General features: G+C 45.8%; 1 protein-coding gene across 5 annotated transcripts in view; it reads left to right on the plus strand.

Annotated features, from left to right (window-relative positions):
* Window positions 1–17767, plus strand: part of LOC307169720 (uncharacterized protein) — a 33065-nt gene extending 15298 nt beyond the window's left edge. For 4 of the 5 annotated variants that reach the window (XM_079890505.1, XM_079890509.1, XM_079890506.1 and 1 more), the window contains 3 exons: window positions 13995–14054; window positions 14200–14279; window positions 14391–17767. In XM_079890505.1, the coding sequence (XP_079746631.1) occupies window positions 13995–14054; window positions 14200–14246 (107 nt within the window). In that variant the 3' untranslated portion in view covers window positions 14247–14279; window positions 14391–17767. Of the gene's footprint in view, window positions 1–13994; window positions 14055–14199 lie in introns of all 5 variants that reach the window. The other variant, XM_079890508.1, reaches the window with a different exon arrangement.
* Window positions 17768–18360: the final 593 nt, after the last annotated feature.

Raw genomic sequence — 18360 nt, forward strand, 5'->3', positions numbered from 1 at the left:
CCAGGCTGGAGAGGTGTGAATGTGTGCAGGGGGAGACTGAGACTGAATGGGGCTCGTTTGCACCACAAAACAATAGAGACAATATACTGAATTGATGTTTAGAAGATGGCAATAAACATCAGTAGCATTTTAAAGTAGCAAATCAAAATAAAGTCATTGACATGGTCTTGAAAAACATTTAACTAAATACAGAGTTTTGGACTTATTATCTTCAGATTTTAAATATAAAATGTTTAGACATGTGGCCTTAGCTGTAGTGCATTTCTAGATTGTTCCAGTGCCAACTTCAATTTTATTTTCATGAGGATGTTTCATAAAAATTAATTTCTAATAACTTTACAAAACTTTGAAGCTATTTATAACAATTTTTTTCATTATGACAATAATTAATTCTACATTTACAATAAACTGCCAGGTGTCAGCTTTCAAATGAGATCATACTTGTGCTTTTAGTACAAAAGTGGCGTTGCAGCTTAACAGGTTAAAATGACACCAAACATGAAAAGGAAAAACAACATATTCACAAGATACACCATATGTGATATATAAACATTCTTAATGAACTTTCAGTAACTTGAGGAGGGAGAAGAGGAGGGAGAGGGGGATGCAGAGATAAGGAAGAAGGACAGTTTGGACAGGCGATGTCCTGTGCTCTGTCTTTGCTATCTTCTGTCCAGGGTGCATTTTACTGCTTTATTGCAGGGTGTGTTTTGTTTTAACAGGAAAATCAGTTCTTACAAAGGGATTCAAGGGGAGCAAACTCATTGGGAGACAAGGATAGGTATAACTGTGTGTCATCTGCGTAACTATGGTAACTAATGGAATGGTCCTTCATAATTTGGCAAAGCGGGAGCATGTACAAATTAAACAAAAGAGGGCCAAGGATTGAACCCTGAGGGACACCACATGTTAGGGACATAGGAGCTGAGGCATGATGACCAAAAGACACATAGAAACTCCTGTCCTCTAAATAAGACTTTAGCCAGCAGATGACTGAGCCAGAGAGACCCACACAGCATTCAAGTCTTTCCACTAGTATGCTGTGGTCAACAGTGTCGAACGCCGCACTGAGGTCCAACAGCATAAGAACAGTGGTTTTTCCAGCGTCATTGACTACTTTAACCAAGGCTGTTTCAGTGCTATGGTATTCTCTAAAACCTGACTGGTATAGATCAAGACAGGAAGTTGAGGTCAGAAAAGCAGATATTTGATTGAAAAATTTTTTTTCAATTATTTTGCCGATGAAAGGTAGATTTGATATGGGTCTGTAGTTGTTAAGGACAGACCCATCCAGGTTGTTCTTTTTAAAGGGCATATTGCAGGTAAAAAAAAAAAATCAAAATGAATATATAGCCGTGAATGAAAATATCATATGAAAAGATAATGCAGGATTTAAAATGTTTTAAAACGACATAAGGACACCAATTTAGTAGATAAAGTGAGCGCTTTTTTTCAACATCGCGTCATTTTACGTCACATGAGGGAGATGTGTGCTGTGCCCTGTGGCTCTGCCGCAGCTCAGTGCAGAGTAGGTTGGTATTCAGTAAGAGCGGTCGTGAGTCAGTGTGTTTTCAGTAGTTTTTGTATTTCAATTTATCATCGTCATGGTAAATTATTGTGTTTGTGGAGCTTGCAAAAACTCCAGCCAGTCAGGACATCGAGTCCACCAGTTTCCTAACAAGAAAAGAGACGGTGCTATCTTTCCTGCCTGGGCGCGGTTTGTGCAGGTAAAGAGACGGGATTTCTCTTCCGCTTCGGAAAACGAAAACTGAGCTACTCGTTATTGTGTTTGTGTGGACCGTTTATCAGTTTGGACCAGTGCTCTCGCTGCACTGATCAAGCAACACCGTTACTGCGAGATCCAGTAAATAAAGCATTTGAATTCGCCACTGAAGTAATAACATCGCTGCGAGATCTAGTGAGAAATATTCACATTTCTCCGTTATTAACGAATCAAACAGCGCTGACGTGGAAACCAGGAATAAACTGTGCAATGAATGAACTATCCAGTGTCCACAGATCAGCAACATTCACCATAGATTTACTGTAGTAACACTACTGTCTGCAACCATGGACGTTTGGCAGGAATAGTAGGATAAAATGCTTTCAATTTACATTACGTCGGTTTTATTTTGACATTATGAATACAATTGCTGCCCTCAAATGTTAATCTGAACTAAAATAAACCTTTGTTCCCTTTCGAGGGAACTCGCGCTGCTTCGAGAATCGACACATTAGGGAACGCCTTCAGCGTGACGCTTCTGAAGCCTGTATGGAACTAGTCCAATCTTGATTGGTGTTACGTGATGACGTCACCCGTGACGTCGCATGTGACGGTGAAGCGGAAGCTATAAAAAGGACACCGGAACATAACAGCGCTAGCTTTCTGTTCTTCAGCAAGCGTTATATGTGACTGTGTGTCTTATTTGGTGTTGTTTGTTCGGTAAAGGTATTTTGATGGAGAAAGAGAAGCATTTCAGACAGTGTGCATCCCCTTGCCCGTGCTATTTGAGCGAGGGTGACACACACGCGCTCTGTGTTGTTTGTCTCGGAGTGGAGCATGCACGGGGCGCTGTCTGTGCAAACTGTGATCTAATGCCCCTGATCTAATGCCCCCTCTGTTCGATGAATCAGGCCAGGCACGCGCTCCCCATGGATCAGGTCCCGCGTCTGTCGAGGCAGCGCGGCGCTTGCATTCATGGGGATCGCAAAAGGATCTGGCTGATAATGTTGAGACGGCCGCGGCCCTTTCCCAACATTCATCGGCCAGTTCCCGCGGTCCTGCTCGCGAGGTGGAAGCCCGCCCAGCGGCTTCTTCCGCCCGCGAGGAGGTCCCGATGTTCGAATTGTCTGGCTCTGAGGGGTCAGATTCAGTTTGAACATCGAAGCAGGAGAAAGTGAAGCACCACCATCATCACATTCTCCTGCCTTTGAGGAGTTGCTGGAGGTTGTAACCCGGGCTGTGGGTAAATTAAATATAGAATGGCCCCCAGATAAGCAGGAAGCGACGAAAAAAAGTATGCTTGATGAGCGCTTCCATCAAGCCCGGCCACAACCTTCACGCCGGTCTCTCCCGTTTTTCCCGATATCCACACCGAGGTGTCGAAATCGTGGAATAAGCCCTTCTCTTCTCGTCTCTCCAGCCCCAATGTACATATATATTCCAGTATTGTGGGGTCGAAAGAGAAGGGCTATGGGACGATGCCCCGGGTTGAAGAGAATTTTGCATCTCATCTCTCGCCCGATGCTGCATCGTCCCTGAGAGCTCCGGCGCTTCCCTCCAAGCCCTGCCGTACCACTTCGGCGCTTGTTGGGAAGGCATATATGGCGGCAGGTCGGGCTGGTGCATGCCTGCACACTATGGGGCTTTTGCAGGCATACCAGGCCGACCTCCTAAAAGAGGTGGACGACGGCGGGGAGGCTTCGTTCGATGATATTCGAGAAATGCGTCAAGCGGTCGATTTGTCTCTCCGTGCTACCAAAGAGACGGCCCGCGCCATTGGCCGCTCTATGGCAGCACTGGTAGCCACGGAGAGACACCTATGGTTAAATCTGTCGGGCATCGGGGAGAAGGACAGGGCTTTCCTCCTCGATGCCCCGATTTCGTCTTCTGGCCTTTTCGGCAACGCAGTCAACACTGTCGTCGATCTGTTTCAGGAGACGAAACGACAATCGGCCGGTCTAAAGCATCTCATTCCCCGCCGTTGTTCCAAGTCTGCTGCCAGGGGGCAGTCCCAGGAGGCAGCCGCCAGCTCCTCACACCTGCAGCAGCAGAAGGAGAGTGTTGCTTCTCGTGCCCCCCCGAGGAAGGTCTGGGTCTGAGGGCAACACTCTCAGCCGAAGGCCTAGGACAGATCTGAGGACTGTCATTCAGGTGAGGAAGGCTTCAGCAAAGAGGTCCTGATGCGTTGCGCAGGCCTCTGAGGGTGGTCCCCCCCGTGATAGAGCAACAAGGAACAAGCCCTCAGGAAATCGATTTGTGCTCCCCGCCGCTACGTGCGCTTCGGGACACATCGGTTTTCAGCGAACGCAAATCGCAGTGTCCGCCCGAAAACAATGCGGCTCTGTCGGTTGCGTTCCCTCTCACAAGGCCTGCAATAAAATTATGTCGGTTAGTTCCTGCGAAACGAATGCTTCAGGCCACCGATATTTCAATTACAACACCCGAGGTCAGTCCCGAGAGACTGATCCCGCTAGTAGATTATCTAGACACCTGGAAGGGTCTTCGAAATATATCTCAGTGGGTCCTGTGCACAGTGGAAAAGGGGTACAGAATTCAGTTCGAGTATCGTCCACCAAGATTCAGTGGGGTGGTTCACACACTGGTCAGCCCAGAGCAGGGTCAGGTTATGGAGCAAGAGGTTCAGTCCCTCTTAGCAAAGGAGGCCATAGAGCAAGTTCCTCTTCAGGAAAGGGAAGCCGGGTTCTACAGTCGGTATTTTATAGTTCCCAAAAAGGATGGGGGGTTACGACCTATAATAGATCTAAGGGTATTGATCCGGTCTCTGAGGAGATACAGGTTCAAAATGTTGACTATACCTCTTATCGTGAGTCAGATCAGGTCCGAGGACTGGTTTGTCACGATAGATCTGAAAGATGCTTACTTCCATATTTCCATCCTTCCCCAACACAGGAAGTTCCTAAGATTCGCTTTCGGGAGAAAGGCGTATCAGTACAGAGTTCTTCCATTCGGCCTAGCACTGTCTCCTCGCACCTTCACGAAATGCATGGATGCGGCCCTTGCTCCTCTGAGACTTCAAGGCAGTCGCATCCTCAATTATATCGACGACTGGCTCATTTTGGCACAGTCGGTAGAGATGGCGGTTCAACATCGAGATCTTGTTCTGAACCATCTAAGGTGCTTAGGTTTAAGACTCAATGCCAAGAAAAGTTCCTTAATTCCTCTACAGAGAACCACTTTCCTGGGGGTAGTGTGGGATTCTGTCACGATGCGGGCACAGTTGTCTCCTGCTCGGGTAGATACTATCTTAAACACAGTAACGAGTCTCAAGCTAGGTCAGGCGATCACTGTCAAACACTTTCAGAGGGTGTTGGGCCTTATGGCAGCAGCGTCCAACGTGATTCCTTTTGGCCTGCTGTACATGAGGGCCCTGCAGTGGTGGCTCAGGACCAGAGGGTTTTCCCCGAGGGGCAACCCTTTTCGCACGATCAAAGTAACGCGCAGATGCCTTCGTTCTTTGGTCATGTGGAAGAAACCAGGGTTCCTGTCCCTAGGACCTGTGTTGGGGGCACCGTGTCAGAGAAAGATTCTAACCACGGATGCCTCCCTCACAGGCTGGGGTGCGATTATGGAAGGCCGCTACACCAGGGGTACTTGGAAGGACCATCATCTTTCTTGGCACATCAATTGCTTGGAGATGATGGCAGTGTGTCTGGCCCTCAGACATTTCCTTCCGGATCTCAGAGGCCATCATGTTCTAGTGCGAACAGACAATATGTCGGTGGTGTCATATATAAATCGACAGGGGGCCTGAGATCGCACCCTCTGTGCAGACTGGCGCATCAGGTCCTTCTATGGGCCCAGGGGAAACTTCTTTCACTCAGGGCAATGTTTATCCCTGGGGACAGCAATGTGGGGGCAGACATCCTGTCGAGGCAGGGGCTGAGGCCCGGGGAATGGAGACTCCACCCCGAAGTGGTGGAGTTGATATGGAGGGAATTTGGTCAGGCGGAAGTGGACCTGTTCGCCTCTCAAGAGAACACCCACTGTTCGCTCTGGTACTCCCTCACGCTTCCAGCTCCTCTCGGACTGGATGCCATGGTGCAGACGTGGCCGAGGCTTCGTCTGTACGCATTTCCCCCAGTTGCTCTGCTCCCAGGGGTTCTAGAGAGAGTCCGGCGGTACGGCATCTGCCTGCTCCTAGTACCCCCGTACTGGTCGGCCCGAGTGTGGTTTTCGGACATTATGGTTCTCCTAGCAGGTCCTCCGTGGCAAATTCCGATCAGGAGAGACCTTCTGTCTCAGGCCGAGGGCACAATTTTCCACCCTCGACCAGAGCTATGGAAGCTGTGGGTTTGGCCCCTGAGGGGGACCAACTCTTAAATGTCGGTCTCTCAACCGAGGTTGTCGAGACCATTTTAAACTCTAGAGCCCCCTCCACGAGGAAACTGTATGCGTTAAAATGAAATGTATTCACTTTATGGTGCAGAGAACATCAAGTGGACCCAGTTAACTGCCCGGTGGCTTCAGTGCTGGAGTTCCTTCAGAGTCGTTTCTCGGACGGGCTCTCCCCGTCCACGCTTAAGGTCTATGTGGCGGCCTTAGCTGCCTTCCACACGCCTTTAGGGGTGGGCACTTTGGGGAGACACCCACTTATAGTACGTTTCCTTCGTGGAGTTAGGAGGATGAGGCCTGTCATCCAGTCTAGGGTCCCCACGTGGGACCTGACAGTGGTTCTTGAGGGGTTATCTGTGGCACCCTTTGAACCTTTGGATGAGGTGACTGAGAAATTTATGTCTGCTAAAGTAGCGTTCCTGCTCGCCATCACGTCCCTAAAAAGAGTAGGGGACCTGCAGGCTCTATCTGTCGCTCCTTTCTGCCTCGAGTTCGCTCCCAGCAGAGTAAAGGCTATTCTCCACCCTAGACCTGGCTATGTGCCTAAGGTGCCGTCTAATGTGGCACGGTCCATAATTCTCCAGGCCTTTCATCCTCCACCGCATGTGTCGGATGAGCAAGCTAAATTACATCTACTATGCCCGATCCGGGCCCTGGAAATCTATGTGCAAAGAACTTCGGGCTGGAGGAAATCGGATCAACTACTCGTGTGCTTTTGGTCCCCAAGGAAAGGGTCACCTGCTTCAAAACAAACTATTAGCAGATGGATAGTGGAAACAATTTCTTCAGCTTACGAGGTGCGTGGTTTGCCTTCACCTCTAGCGTTAAAAGCCCACTCCACTAGAGGGGTGGCTTCCTCTAAAGCTCTGCTAGCAGGAGTTTCCCTCCAAGAGGTCTGTGATGCTGCAGGCTGGGCTTCCCCTCACACTTTTATAAAACACTACAGTTTGAAGGCGTTCCCTAATGTGTCGATTCTCGACGCAGCGTCTCGTTCCCTTCTCAGAAACCGATATTACATTTCATTTTGTCCAAGGAGCTGTTTTCTTTTATTTGCTTCTAAGAAGATTCAAGTAACCTATAGCTCCATCATTGCTCAAAGTAAAAAAAAAAAAAATCATATTTATGATGTTAGTTTTAATAAAAAAAAAAAAAATGATTCAAGGAAATTTCAAGGAAACGTATCTATAAGCTAACTCTGGTCTCTCACCAAGACACCTGCCCTGTTCTTCACTATCTCCTCACACCACAACTCAATTTGTCTCCTCTGACCGTTGTTCTGTCTAACATTATTCCTGGCCTGTCCCTGCTTTCTTGGCTGCCTAGCAGGCTCATAATTGTATAGCTGTGCTCCATCATATGAGTATGAACAATTTCCTCAGCGTCCGAAACGTCTTGCGATCCATTATTTCTTATACTGTTGTTTGAATCGACCGCTCTCCCTCGTGCTACGTCACGCCCGCCACACCCATTTTCAGATGCGGAAGTAAAATTTTCTCACAAAAACGACTCCAGAAGCCACTGTAGCGCATTTAGAAGTTTTTTTTTTAAAGAAAATCTAGTTCCTACATTATTTTTCTATACATTGACTCATTGGGTCTTCTAACCTGCAATATGCCCTTTAAGCAAAGGCTTTACAACGGCTGTTTTAAGAGACTTGGGAAATACGCTGCTCAGTAGAGAAGTATTAATTATTAAAAGCACATCAGTTGCTATTAGATGAAACACAAATTTAAAAAAACTAGTGGGTAAAATGTCCAACTCAGATGTAGAGGAACTTAGACTTTGTACAGTCTTTTCAAGCGTGTCAAGGTCAACAGGGCTGAAATTTGAAAAAGTGCTGAACTCCTCTCTCAAACTAGTTGGTGATTCAGAGTGAGAGATGCCATGCGAGGTATATAATAAAATGTCTTATGTTTTCTACTTTGCTCATAAAAAAATAAGCAAATTCATAGCACTTGTCAACTGAGAGTAGTTCAGGAGCCAGATGAGGGGAGGGATTTGTTAACTTCTCAATAGTGGAGAATAGCGCACGGGTGTTATTTGCTTTACTGTTGATGATAGTGGAGAAATAAGATTGTCTTGCTCTACAAATTACAGAATTGTATTCGTAAAGTGTCCCTTTATGGATCAAATAGTCTGAATTAAGTTTGGATTTACGCCATTTCCTTTCTGTTCTCCTACATTCTTTCTTTTGCAGTTTAACTGACGGGTCATTCATCCATGGAGCTTTCTGTTTGCCAGTGGATTTTTTCAGTTTTAAAGGAGCAATGTCATCCATTATATTTCTCATTCTTAAGTTCAAATCGTTCAGCAAATTATCAGCAGTCTTTGGGAATGGGCTTTTAGACTCAAAGAGTGCTTGCTCAAAATTAACACAAGTTTTGTTAAGTCAAATCAAGTCAACTTTATTTATATAGCGCTTTTCACAATGCAGATTGTATCAAAGCAGCTTCACAGTATCAAATAAAATAGTGCATCAGTGTTTGTTTCTAGTGTAAAACGTCCACGTTTGGTAATGCTGATCAATAGTATTGTTGAATGATTGATTAAATTAAGTTAAGTATCCCCAACTGAGCAAGCCAAAGGCAACAGTGGCAAGGTCAATTATAATTTTGTCAATTATAGCTCTCTTTCTGATCATAATGGAGTTATTCTGACGATAGTGGGACAAGCAGACTGTAATAAAGATACAACAGTGATCAGATAAAGCTAAATCCACAACAGATGTAGAGGCAGTTACACCCTTTGTGATGACAAGATCGAGTGTATGGCCCTGAAAGTGAGTGGGGCCCTGTATGTGTTGTGTCAGATTGAAGGCATCGATCAGCGCCAGAAAATCTCTTGCATGAGGGTTTTCAGGATTATCTACATGGATGTTAAAATCACCTGATATAACAATGCTGTCAAAGTGAACACAGATTTCAGAGAGCAATTCACAAAAATCTTCAAGGAAGACTGCAACTGGTAAAATAGGAGGTCTATATACAGTTAGCAGTAGGATTTTTGGACAACTTTTAAGAACAGCACAAAGATATTCAAAAGAAGCATAGTCACCATAGGATGACTGTTGACATTGAAAAGAAGCTTTAAAATTTTTAGCTATTCCTCCCCCACGTCTATTTTCACGGTTGACACTCATAAAGTTGTAATCGGGGGGGAGAAGATTCAATTAAGGTAGTATTATAGTTTACGGAGTGAAGCCAGGTTTCAGTTAAAAGTAAAAAGTCAAGTTTATATGTGGAGATAAGATTGTTAATTAAAAAAGACTTTTTTATGAGTGACCTGATATTTAGCAGAGCAAGTTTTACTGTAAGAAAAATGTTTGTTTGTTTTTTTCCACAGGGACAGGTGGTTTCTTAGGAATAGAAAGTAGATTAGATGGGTTAAGTCTGCAAGCCAGGGTGCATTTAGGTCTATTCCACTTTGCTGTTGTGGAACTAATTTGCACAGTGATAGGAGCCTGTAAGGAAATGATAGGAGTATGCAGGCATGCCGGGGTCATGTATAGATCTATGAAGGAGGACAGTTTAGCAAGACCCTCATAATTACTATGCTGGGTAGAGTGAGGGCAGACTGAAGGAGGGTCAGGCTGAACATTATGTCAGTCAATACCAAAGGCTATATAGTTCAATAAGTTGGAGGTGAGCAGCTTGGCATGCTCGGCAATGTTTAGGCAAAAGCTTGATGAAATCACCAATATTACATTAGACAAACAATAGGTGATACAAGCTGAAAGTTGAATTCCCTTGATTCACCAAGAGTTACCAAGCAGAAGGACTTGTGGCAATGAGGTGTCGTTATACATATAGGTAGAGAGATTCTGGTGAATTATATGTGTGGCAGAAGACTGAGACTCCCGAGAGCCAGGGGGCGTTGCTGGCTCAGCGCCAGCAGTTGTCGCAAGGTCAGAGAGTCGAGAAAAGGACCCCGAATGTATGACGTCATCACTCAACGCGGAGGAGCCTGGCCTAGCATCTGTTGCAGGTGGAAACACCGGTGGAGCACAGCCGATGTCGCCACTAACTTCAGAGTAAGAGAGGCAGCGACGGCGCTTTTCACATCTTTCTGTAAGCATGGGAGAGGTGGACCGCTTTCTCGACTTGTGGATGGAAGTTTTGCCTGGCGGCTGCAGATACAATGGGTGGCTGTTTCTCCGTAGAGTATAACGGGAAGTTCATAGCCCCAAGCTCGACCTCCAGGCCAGCCCCTTGAAGTGTCTCCAGCGGTGCATAAAAATTTGAAAGAGTGAGGAGGCTCTTGTCATCATCCGGAGAGAAAAAGGGAATAGAACCCCGTCGGCCGTCCTTCGCCCCGACTGTTGTCCAGGTGATCAGTGGATTGGTCAGAGTAGCGACACTGGCGGGGACCTTGGCGGCATCATCCGTGGCGCCGGGTTTAGAAGCTGGATGTAATGAATCCACCCGTGAGAGGAGTAAAGACTGTCTCAGACCTCAGGTCAGCCGCTTCGGCGTTCGCGGTGTTCGCAGAGAAGGCAATCTTCGGTGGTCATAGTTCCTTCTTTGGAACTCTTCATGAATAAAACCGGCGTCTCAGTGTGAACTTGGTCTCCAGTCCTGGGATAAAGACAGAGGGAACGTGATTTACCCTGCCTGTTGACCATTCTAATAAAAACTGCAAATGGATCCCTCAGCGTCTGCGACATCATTACAGAATACTTCGCCACTACAAGGATCCAGCAGCTTTCCCTGTGAATATCGGCCAGGTTTGGACAATGCACTAATGTTATTAACCCTTGAGCAGGGCTCTCGATCGCTCGAGGATTATATCCAAGAGTATTTAGATCTCGCCTCGTGTTCTGATATGCCGGACTGTGTGCTCATAGATTTCTTTTGTGAGGGCATTAATAAGCCGCTCAGATCACGTTAAATCCATGAGGGTCCCCGTTCATCTCTCAGTCAGTTTATGGACTATGCCTTGTTGACTGTTCAGCATTCACCCTGGGGGTCGCAGAGGAATGCACCATTACTTCCGTGCCTATAATGGCAGCCGCACCAGAGTCTTGTCACGTCTTAACAGATCTTCCAGAGCCCTGTCACTTCTCAGCAGATATTTCAGAGCCCCGTCACGTCCCAGCAGATCATCCAGAGCCTCGTCACATATCAGCAGATCGTCCAGAGCCCCGTCATGTCCCTGTTGACCGTCCAGAGCTCCATCACGTCTCAGCAGATCGTCCAGAGCCCCGTCACGTCTCAGCAGATCGTCCAGAGCCCCGTCACGTCTCAGCAGATCATCCAGAGACCCGTCACGTCCCTGTTGACCGTCCAGAGCTCCGTCACATCTCAGCAGATCGTCCAGAGCTCCGTCACGTCTCAGCAGATAGTCCAGAGCCCCATCACGTCTCAGCAGATTATCCAGAGACCCGTCACGTCCCTGTTGATCGTCACGAGTCAAGCCAAGACCCAGTGGATCGTCACGAGTTAAACCAAATCATGGTTAGTCTTCACAAGTCTCCTCATGTCACCGCTGACCAGCCGGTGTCCTCTCACGTCCTCTCTGCCACACCCAGATATTCAAGGTCAGTGCTCCGATTTCCCAGTCTGGTTTTCAGTGTGAGGGATGCACCGCTGGTGTCTGCACGCACAGCTGGTATCCCCAAACCTGCTCACTTTAATCCTCCTGTTCCTGCACTAATTACCCTATCAGAAGCGCTTCCCACGATGAGGATCGCTTTATGTTGCGTTTGGGCTGCATACACCACCTCGGAACTGCCCCAGGCGATGGCACCTGCTGCAGTTTCTCCAGAGGTGGCGGCAGATGCTGCAGAACCTCTCAAAGTGGCGGTACTCGCTTCAGCCTTGTGTATGGTGGTAGCGCCCAGTAATGTCCTCTCAGCCTGTCATTTCACAGTCAAAGGAACTGTAGAGGAGCACTGTACCTGTCCTGTTAGTGAACCTTACCTGATTCTTGATGCTACCACTGTAGAACCACCAGAGGTGGCGGCGTCTGCTGCAGAACCTTTGGAGGTGTCAGTGATAACTGTTTATGAATCCTTGTCCTGCCCTGTTACGGACCCAGAGACTGTTCAAGTCATGTCTGCTGACCCAGAGAAGGTTTGCGTCACATCTGCCCAACTAGAACCGGCACTTCACGCCAGTCCAGCCGAGCCCGCACTTCACGCCAGTCCAGCCGAGCCCGCACTTCACACCAGTCCAGCCGCGCCTGAGACTGAAAGCGTCATGCCCGCCGAGCCTTAGACTGAAAGCGTCATGCCCGCCAAGCAGGAGTCTGTGAGCGTCATGCCCGCTGAGCCAAAGCCAAAGCCCTCTTCGCCGCTGGTCCCGTCCAGCCCAGAGTTTCACAAGATGCTGGTCCCGTCCAGCCCAGAGTTTCACAAGATGCTGGTCCCGTCCAGCCCAGAGTTTCACAAGATTCTGGTCCTGTCCAGCCCAGAGTGTCCGGACAAGATGGTCGCTGCCGAGCCAGAGCTTCACGTCAGTCCTGCCGCCGCCGAGCCAGTGTCTCTGGACAAGATGGCCGCCGACACGCCTGAACCTGAGCCCTCAGCAGAGATGGCCGCCGAAACGCCTGAACCTGATCCCTTAGCAGAGATGGCCACTGCCACGGTGTCCGTTCCTGTTCCTGAGCCATTGTCGGTTTCTGAGCATGTGCCTGTTTCTGTTTCTGTTTCTGAGCATGTGTCTGTTTCTGAGCATGTGTCTGTCTCTGAACATGTGTCTGTTCCTGAGCATGTGTCTGTTCCTGTGCCATGGCCGCCTGAACGGTCGTCTCCTCCCTGGCCTCCTGAAGGGTCGTCTCCTCCCTGGTCGCCTGCACAGCCTGCTCCGCCCTGGTCGCCTGCACAGCCCGCTCCGCCCTGGCCTTCCATCCTGCCGCAGTCTCCAGGTCCTCTTCTGCTCCACGACCTGGCCCTCCATCCCGCCCCCGGATCTGCCTCCGCGCCACCTCCCACCTGGACAGTTTTGGAGCGTCTGGAAGCCGCTCTTTGGGGGGGGGGCCATGTAACGATCACCAGCTGGAGTGCCCTCGAGAGCCACCAGAGGGCGCTCCACAATAGACTATGATCACTTCCTCACAAACTACATTTTCCATACTCACTGCCGGGACTCATCAGCACTCATCATCTCATTCACCTGTGACTCATACACCTGCAGCTCATTCACACACACCCATATAAACCTCTTTCATTCTTCAGTTCTCTGCGAAGTATTGCATTGCCCCGGCTTTTAATTCCAAGCGTTTATCTCTGTGTTTGCTGATCTGATTACTGACCTAGGACTGTGTACCCCGACTTCTGTTTGTTCTCTGCCTGCCTTGACCCGGATTGGTTATTGGACTTTGCCTTTTGCTGCCTGCCCTGACTTCTGCCTGTGACCTCGTTCTGCTCTGTGTTCTCTCCATTGATCTGTTTGCTGTTGATTTACCCTGCCTGTTGACCATTCTAATAAAAGCTGCAAATGGATCCCTCAGCGTCTGCGACATCATTACAGAACTAAAGCCTAGTATGACCCATGTAGGAGGTTGGGTTTAGAAATTATAAGGCTTATGTCCTTCATTCAAGCTGAAGGTTTATTTGCAGAAGCTCAACTGTGTTTCACTCTCATATAAACCTGGAATAAATTATACAGTAACACAGTAATACAGTTATACAGTAATACAGTACAGTCTCTTCTCAACTACTGCCACTGTAAACTGTGATGATGAACACAAACTGCAGGTCATGATCGATATGAACATATGATGTTAAATAAATAATAAATAGATTTATTTTTGGTCATTGGCGATAGTCATTCTCAAGAGTGAAGTAAGAAGATAATAGATGACAGACTCGTGCACATATTTATCATTTCTGTGATGTGAAGCTCCAGTATTATGTGATGATGATGTTGTGTATATGTGGCATTATGTGTTTAACTGAACTAACAGACGTGATCCACAGATCCAGCTGATCCAGCATCAGAAACTGGAGTCAGTGTGACTGCTGGATCATTATACGGAGGTACGACACGTTCATTTATACTGACAGCTTTATAACATTAAACTATCAGTCAGTCTGTAAATGCTTCATCAATAACTGTTGATAGTTGAATACCCTTGACTTCAGTCATGTACAGTTTCTCTTCTTCCTCTCATGTTTCCTGCAGTGATTGTGAGTATTGTTGAGATCGCAGTTTTGCTGCTCCTACTGTGATTGTTCTTCAGATCATCTGTGCAAGAAGAGCTGGTGAGTTTTGAGCCGCACACAATCTGATGATTCACACTCATCTGATCTGGAACAATCTGCAATCATGATAAAAACACATACGAGAGGTCAGTCAATGCTTTTATTTTGCAGGGAGGAAGGACTCGAAGCACCCAGAGGAAATAGAGATGCCGACAATATTAGAATAAAATACTGATGAGTTTAGAGCCAATCTGCAGCAATATTTACAATAGCAAAAACTTACAGAGGATTGTTCATTGTTTTATTTTCTTCTTCTCAGAAAACAGAGAAAAAACTCTGAGCACTTATAGTGACATAATCAAGTTTAGATTAAAATGTTTTTTTTACATATAAAAAGGCAGATTTATTTTCATTGATATGGATGTTATGGATATATTTGCCTACAGTGTTGAAAGTCATTCTCTTGCGCTTCATATGTAAACTGCTTTAAATATAATATTAATACAGTAATGGACAGACTCAGACTGTATAATCTCTCTCTGTTCTGTGTGATGGAGCTGATTTGAGGATTCTTGGATCTTGTCTGTTCATTCCTGTTTTTAGCATCTTTTTTTTCATTTTGAATGATTGCTATAATTTTCTTAATAAACCTCTGCAGTTGTGTTTAATAATTCTCCTTTCCTGAGATGTTTGTTCCCCTTCATGAGCTCGTAATGTATCGTAATATAGGATAGTAAGTGTGAGTATTAATGGGTCGAGTGTTGATGAAATACATGTGTTTTCAGCCGTTTCTTGAAGATGGCTAAAGCCTCATCAGCTCAGGTTGAGTTCGGCAGGTCGTTCCTCCAGCAGGAACAGTCCAGGTGAAGGTCTGTGAAAGTGATTCTGTGTCTCTTTGAGATGATGCACCACAAGGCACCGTTCACTTGCAGAACACAAGCTTCTGGAGACACATCGGTCTGGAGTAGTGAGTTTAGGTGTAGAGGAGCAGAGTCAGTGGTTGTTCTGTAGGAAAACATCAGGGCCTTGAATCTGGTGTGAGCGGCTGTTGGAAACCAATGCAGGTTTATGAGGAGAGGAGTGACGTGTGTCTCTTCGACTCGATAAACACACTCTTGCTGCAGCATCTGGATCAGTTGCAGAGGTTTGACAGTGATGCTGGAAGGAGAGAGCATTACAATAGTCCAGTCTGGAGAGAACAAGAGCTTGGGCAATGAGTTTTGAAGCTCTGATAAGAAGGGCCTGATCCTCCTAATGTTGTATAAGGCTAATCTGCAGTTCTAGCACTGTGGTCTGTGAAGTTCAACTGATCATCCATAGCTGAGTGGAGAAGTTGTGATGAAGTGTTGGGTTGGCCGACACCATGAGCAGTTCTGTCTCAGCAAGGTTTAGTTGAAGGTCCTTCATCCAGCAAGAAATGTCTGTTAGGCGAGCAGTGAAAGGAAGACGAAATTCGATTTCTGATTGGCTACAGCAGTCAGATGACATCACAGGTGTTACGACCACTAGGGGTCAGCCTTAACAGGAAAAGGAATGATTCTCACCACCAGAGAGATATCAAAAATAACAAGTGTTTATTTCTAAAAGGGTTTAAGCATAAGGGGCAGACAAGGCCAAAATAACAAACAAAAACAATCTTTTGGGTAACCTCTACAATTCCTAAAACAAAAGAAAACAAAATACAATTTAAACTTACCTACCTCCCTAAACCAAAAACAATGTGAAAAGATATACAAAACAAAATGGCGTCAAACCCCCTACCTCCCTTAATTTGGCAAAAACATATATACAAATATCTACAGGAGATTAATGTAAAGTCCGTAGCAAACAAAGCAAAACATAATCCAAAATCGTAGTCAAACAGGCGTGGGTCAGTTAACAAGGATAAACAGAGGTTCAAAATCACAGTCACAATCTCCAAATAAACACTCACAGCACAATCTCAAATAAACACTCACAAACTCTCAGATACGACACACTAGCATAGACGATGATACAAACAATAGCAAAGTGGTAACAATCAACAATGGCACAATAGTCGGCCATCTTGAGTGTTTGGGGTGGTCCTTATATCTGGATCAGGTGTGGAGGAGAACCAATCGCAGCGGTAACTAATCACCAGATACCGCCCACCTGCAACACAAACAAGCACAAGCACATGCACCTACGCAAACACTACACAGGACAGAATGGAATCAATGAGTAAATGACAAATAACTCCGGCTCATAACACAGGTGCCCTGATAGGCTGTAAAACATCATCAGCTCTTTTGTCTTCAGAAAGCTGTTTGTCTATAAAAGTGTCACACAGATGGCTGGTTGGGTTAAAAAGTGCATCACGTCATGGAGGAGAGTCTATCTCTGAGGAGAGTTGAGACAGATGTTTTAAGTAAGCCTGTCTCCTCCCTCTCTCCAGGAGTTGGACATGATGACCCTTGCCATGGCCGGTGGAAAAGAGGAATCTCCTCCAGATAGATTAGAGGAGTGATTCCTTGCCAGGCATGCGTGGCAGTGGGCCCGGCTGGAGGCGATTCCTGTTGCACACCAAGGCGACGTTGCAAGCCGACTAAATGAAGGACCTTATCAAGGCGAGGGAGTGTCTCCAGATGCAGTCCTGGAGCTCCGGCGCTCCACAGACCTCCTGAAGTCCTGAGCCATCGGCCGCTCTCTTCCTGCAGTAGTTGCTATTGAGTGGCATCTGTGGGTAAACCTTTTGGGGCTCAAGGAGGAATAAAAGTCTTCCGGGCTTTCAATAACACCATTGAGACAGTGGTCCAGAAGTTCAGGGAGGCGGAAGTTAAATCAGTGGTGCTTGAGAAATACATCCCAGATCTATCTTCCAGAACATCTGTAGTGTTGATAAAGGAGGCTGGATCTGATCTTTGTTCCTCAGAGTGAACAGCACATTATAATTCATGTGTAGAAACACTCCCTGAGACAGATGAATCTCTTCTTTAGAGACGCTCATGCTACTTTTTCATATTTCAGGAGTCATGGATAGTGGATAACTTTTAAGTAACAAAACAATTTTATCACTAATAATGTAATGATTTTATTTGTAGAATTTAACAGCATGCAGGAAACTGCTAAAATAAGAAAGTGAAACTAACAGTAATGCTCTCGTGTGCAAAATAATATCCTTGTGTTCAGAGTAGATGTGTGTTGAGCCAGTGCGGTTCACAATATGTACTTCTCAGACATGTTTCACACACATGTAAAGACACTTAACTGTGGTATAGTGTCAATAAATATCAACTCTAGCATGATTTACACACTCAGATTATCAGGAGTGTGACAGCGCCAACATGTGTATTACATGGTTCATGATACTTTAACATATACACATGTAGCGCCCTCTCCCTTAGATATAAGCAGGAGGGGTCCTGGGTTAGTTTATTATTAGATCTCTCTAAGTAGCCTCTGAATATTATTAACTTCATTTCAATAAACCCATATCTCAATATTGGTGTGCTTATGAACAGACTAAAATTACCACAAAGTCTTGTAAGTGAAATAGAAACTTTAAGTACTTTTAAATAAAATGATGAAATTCGAATAGAAATTGAAAATAAAATAAAAGTCAAGACCACAGACACATACACTGTCAAGAGTTCAGGAGAGAAAACAGACAAAACTTTCAGAGATTAATTTTGACTCTGGCTTCATACATACTGTCATTGTGAAATAGTTCTGATCTAAGCCATTCAATTCCTAAAAGTGACTTCCGACATGGGCCATAATGGGCTAAAATGTTTGTGCAAGTAAATGTATGTGAAACACAGTGCAGGCTAGAAAATGAGGACAGTTTTACTCTTTTAGATCATTCTCATTAACCCTCTGGGGTCTGAGGGGTTTTTGGGGTCCTTGAGATGTTCTGACATGCCCTGACATTTGTGCTTTTTTCAGTTGCTTATAAACATATTAATGGCAAAGGTGTAAATTCACTCTATTTAGCACAAACAGGGCTACCATAATATGTGAACAACTTGTATGTACATGTTTGTATTTTTGATAGAATAATGTTTATGCATGGTTTTTTCAAAAACAAAAAACTAAAGTTTCTGAAATAAGGCCATAAAACACATTCTAAATATATGTAAATAAGACTTTTGACTAATGAATGACGTTGCCTAGAATTTTT

This window comes from Squalius cephalus, assembly GCF_949319135.1.
Source record: "Squalius cephalus genome assembly, chromosome: 1".
NCBI lineage: Eukaryota > Metazoa > Chordata > Actinopteri > Cypriniformes > Leuciscidae > Squalius > Squalius cephalus.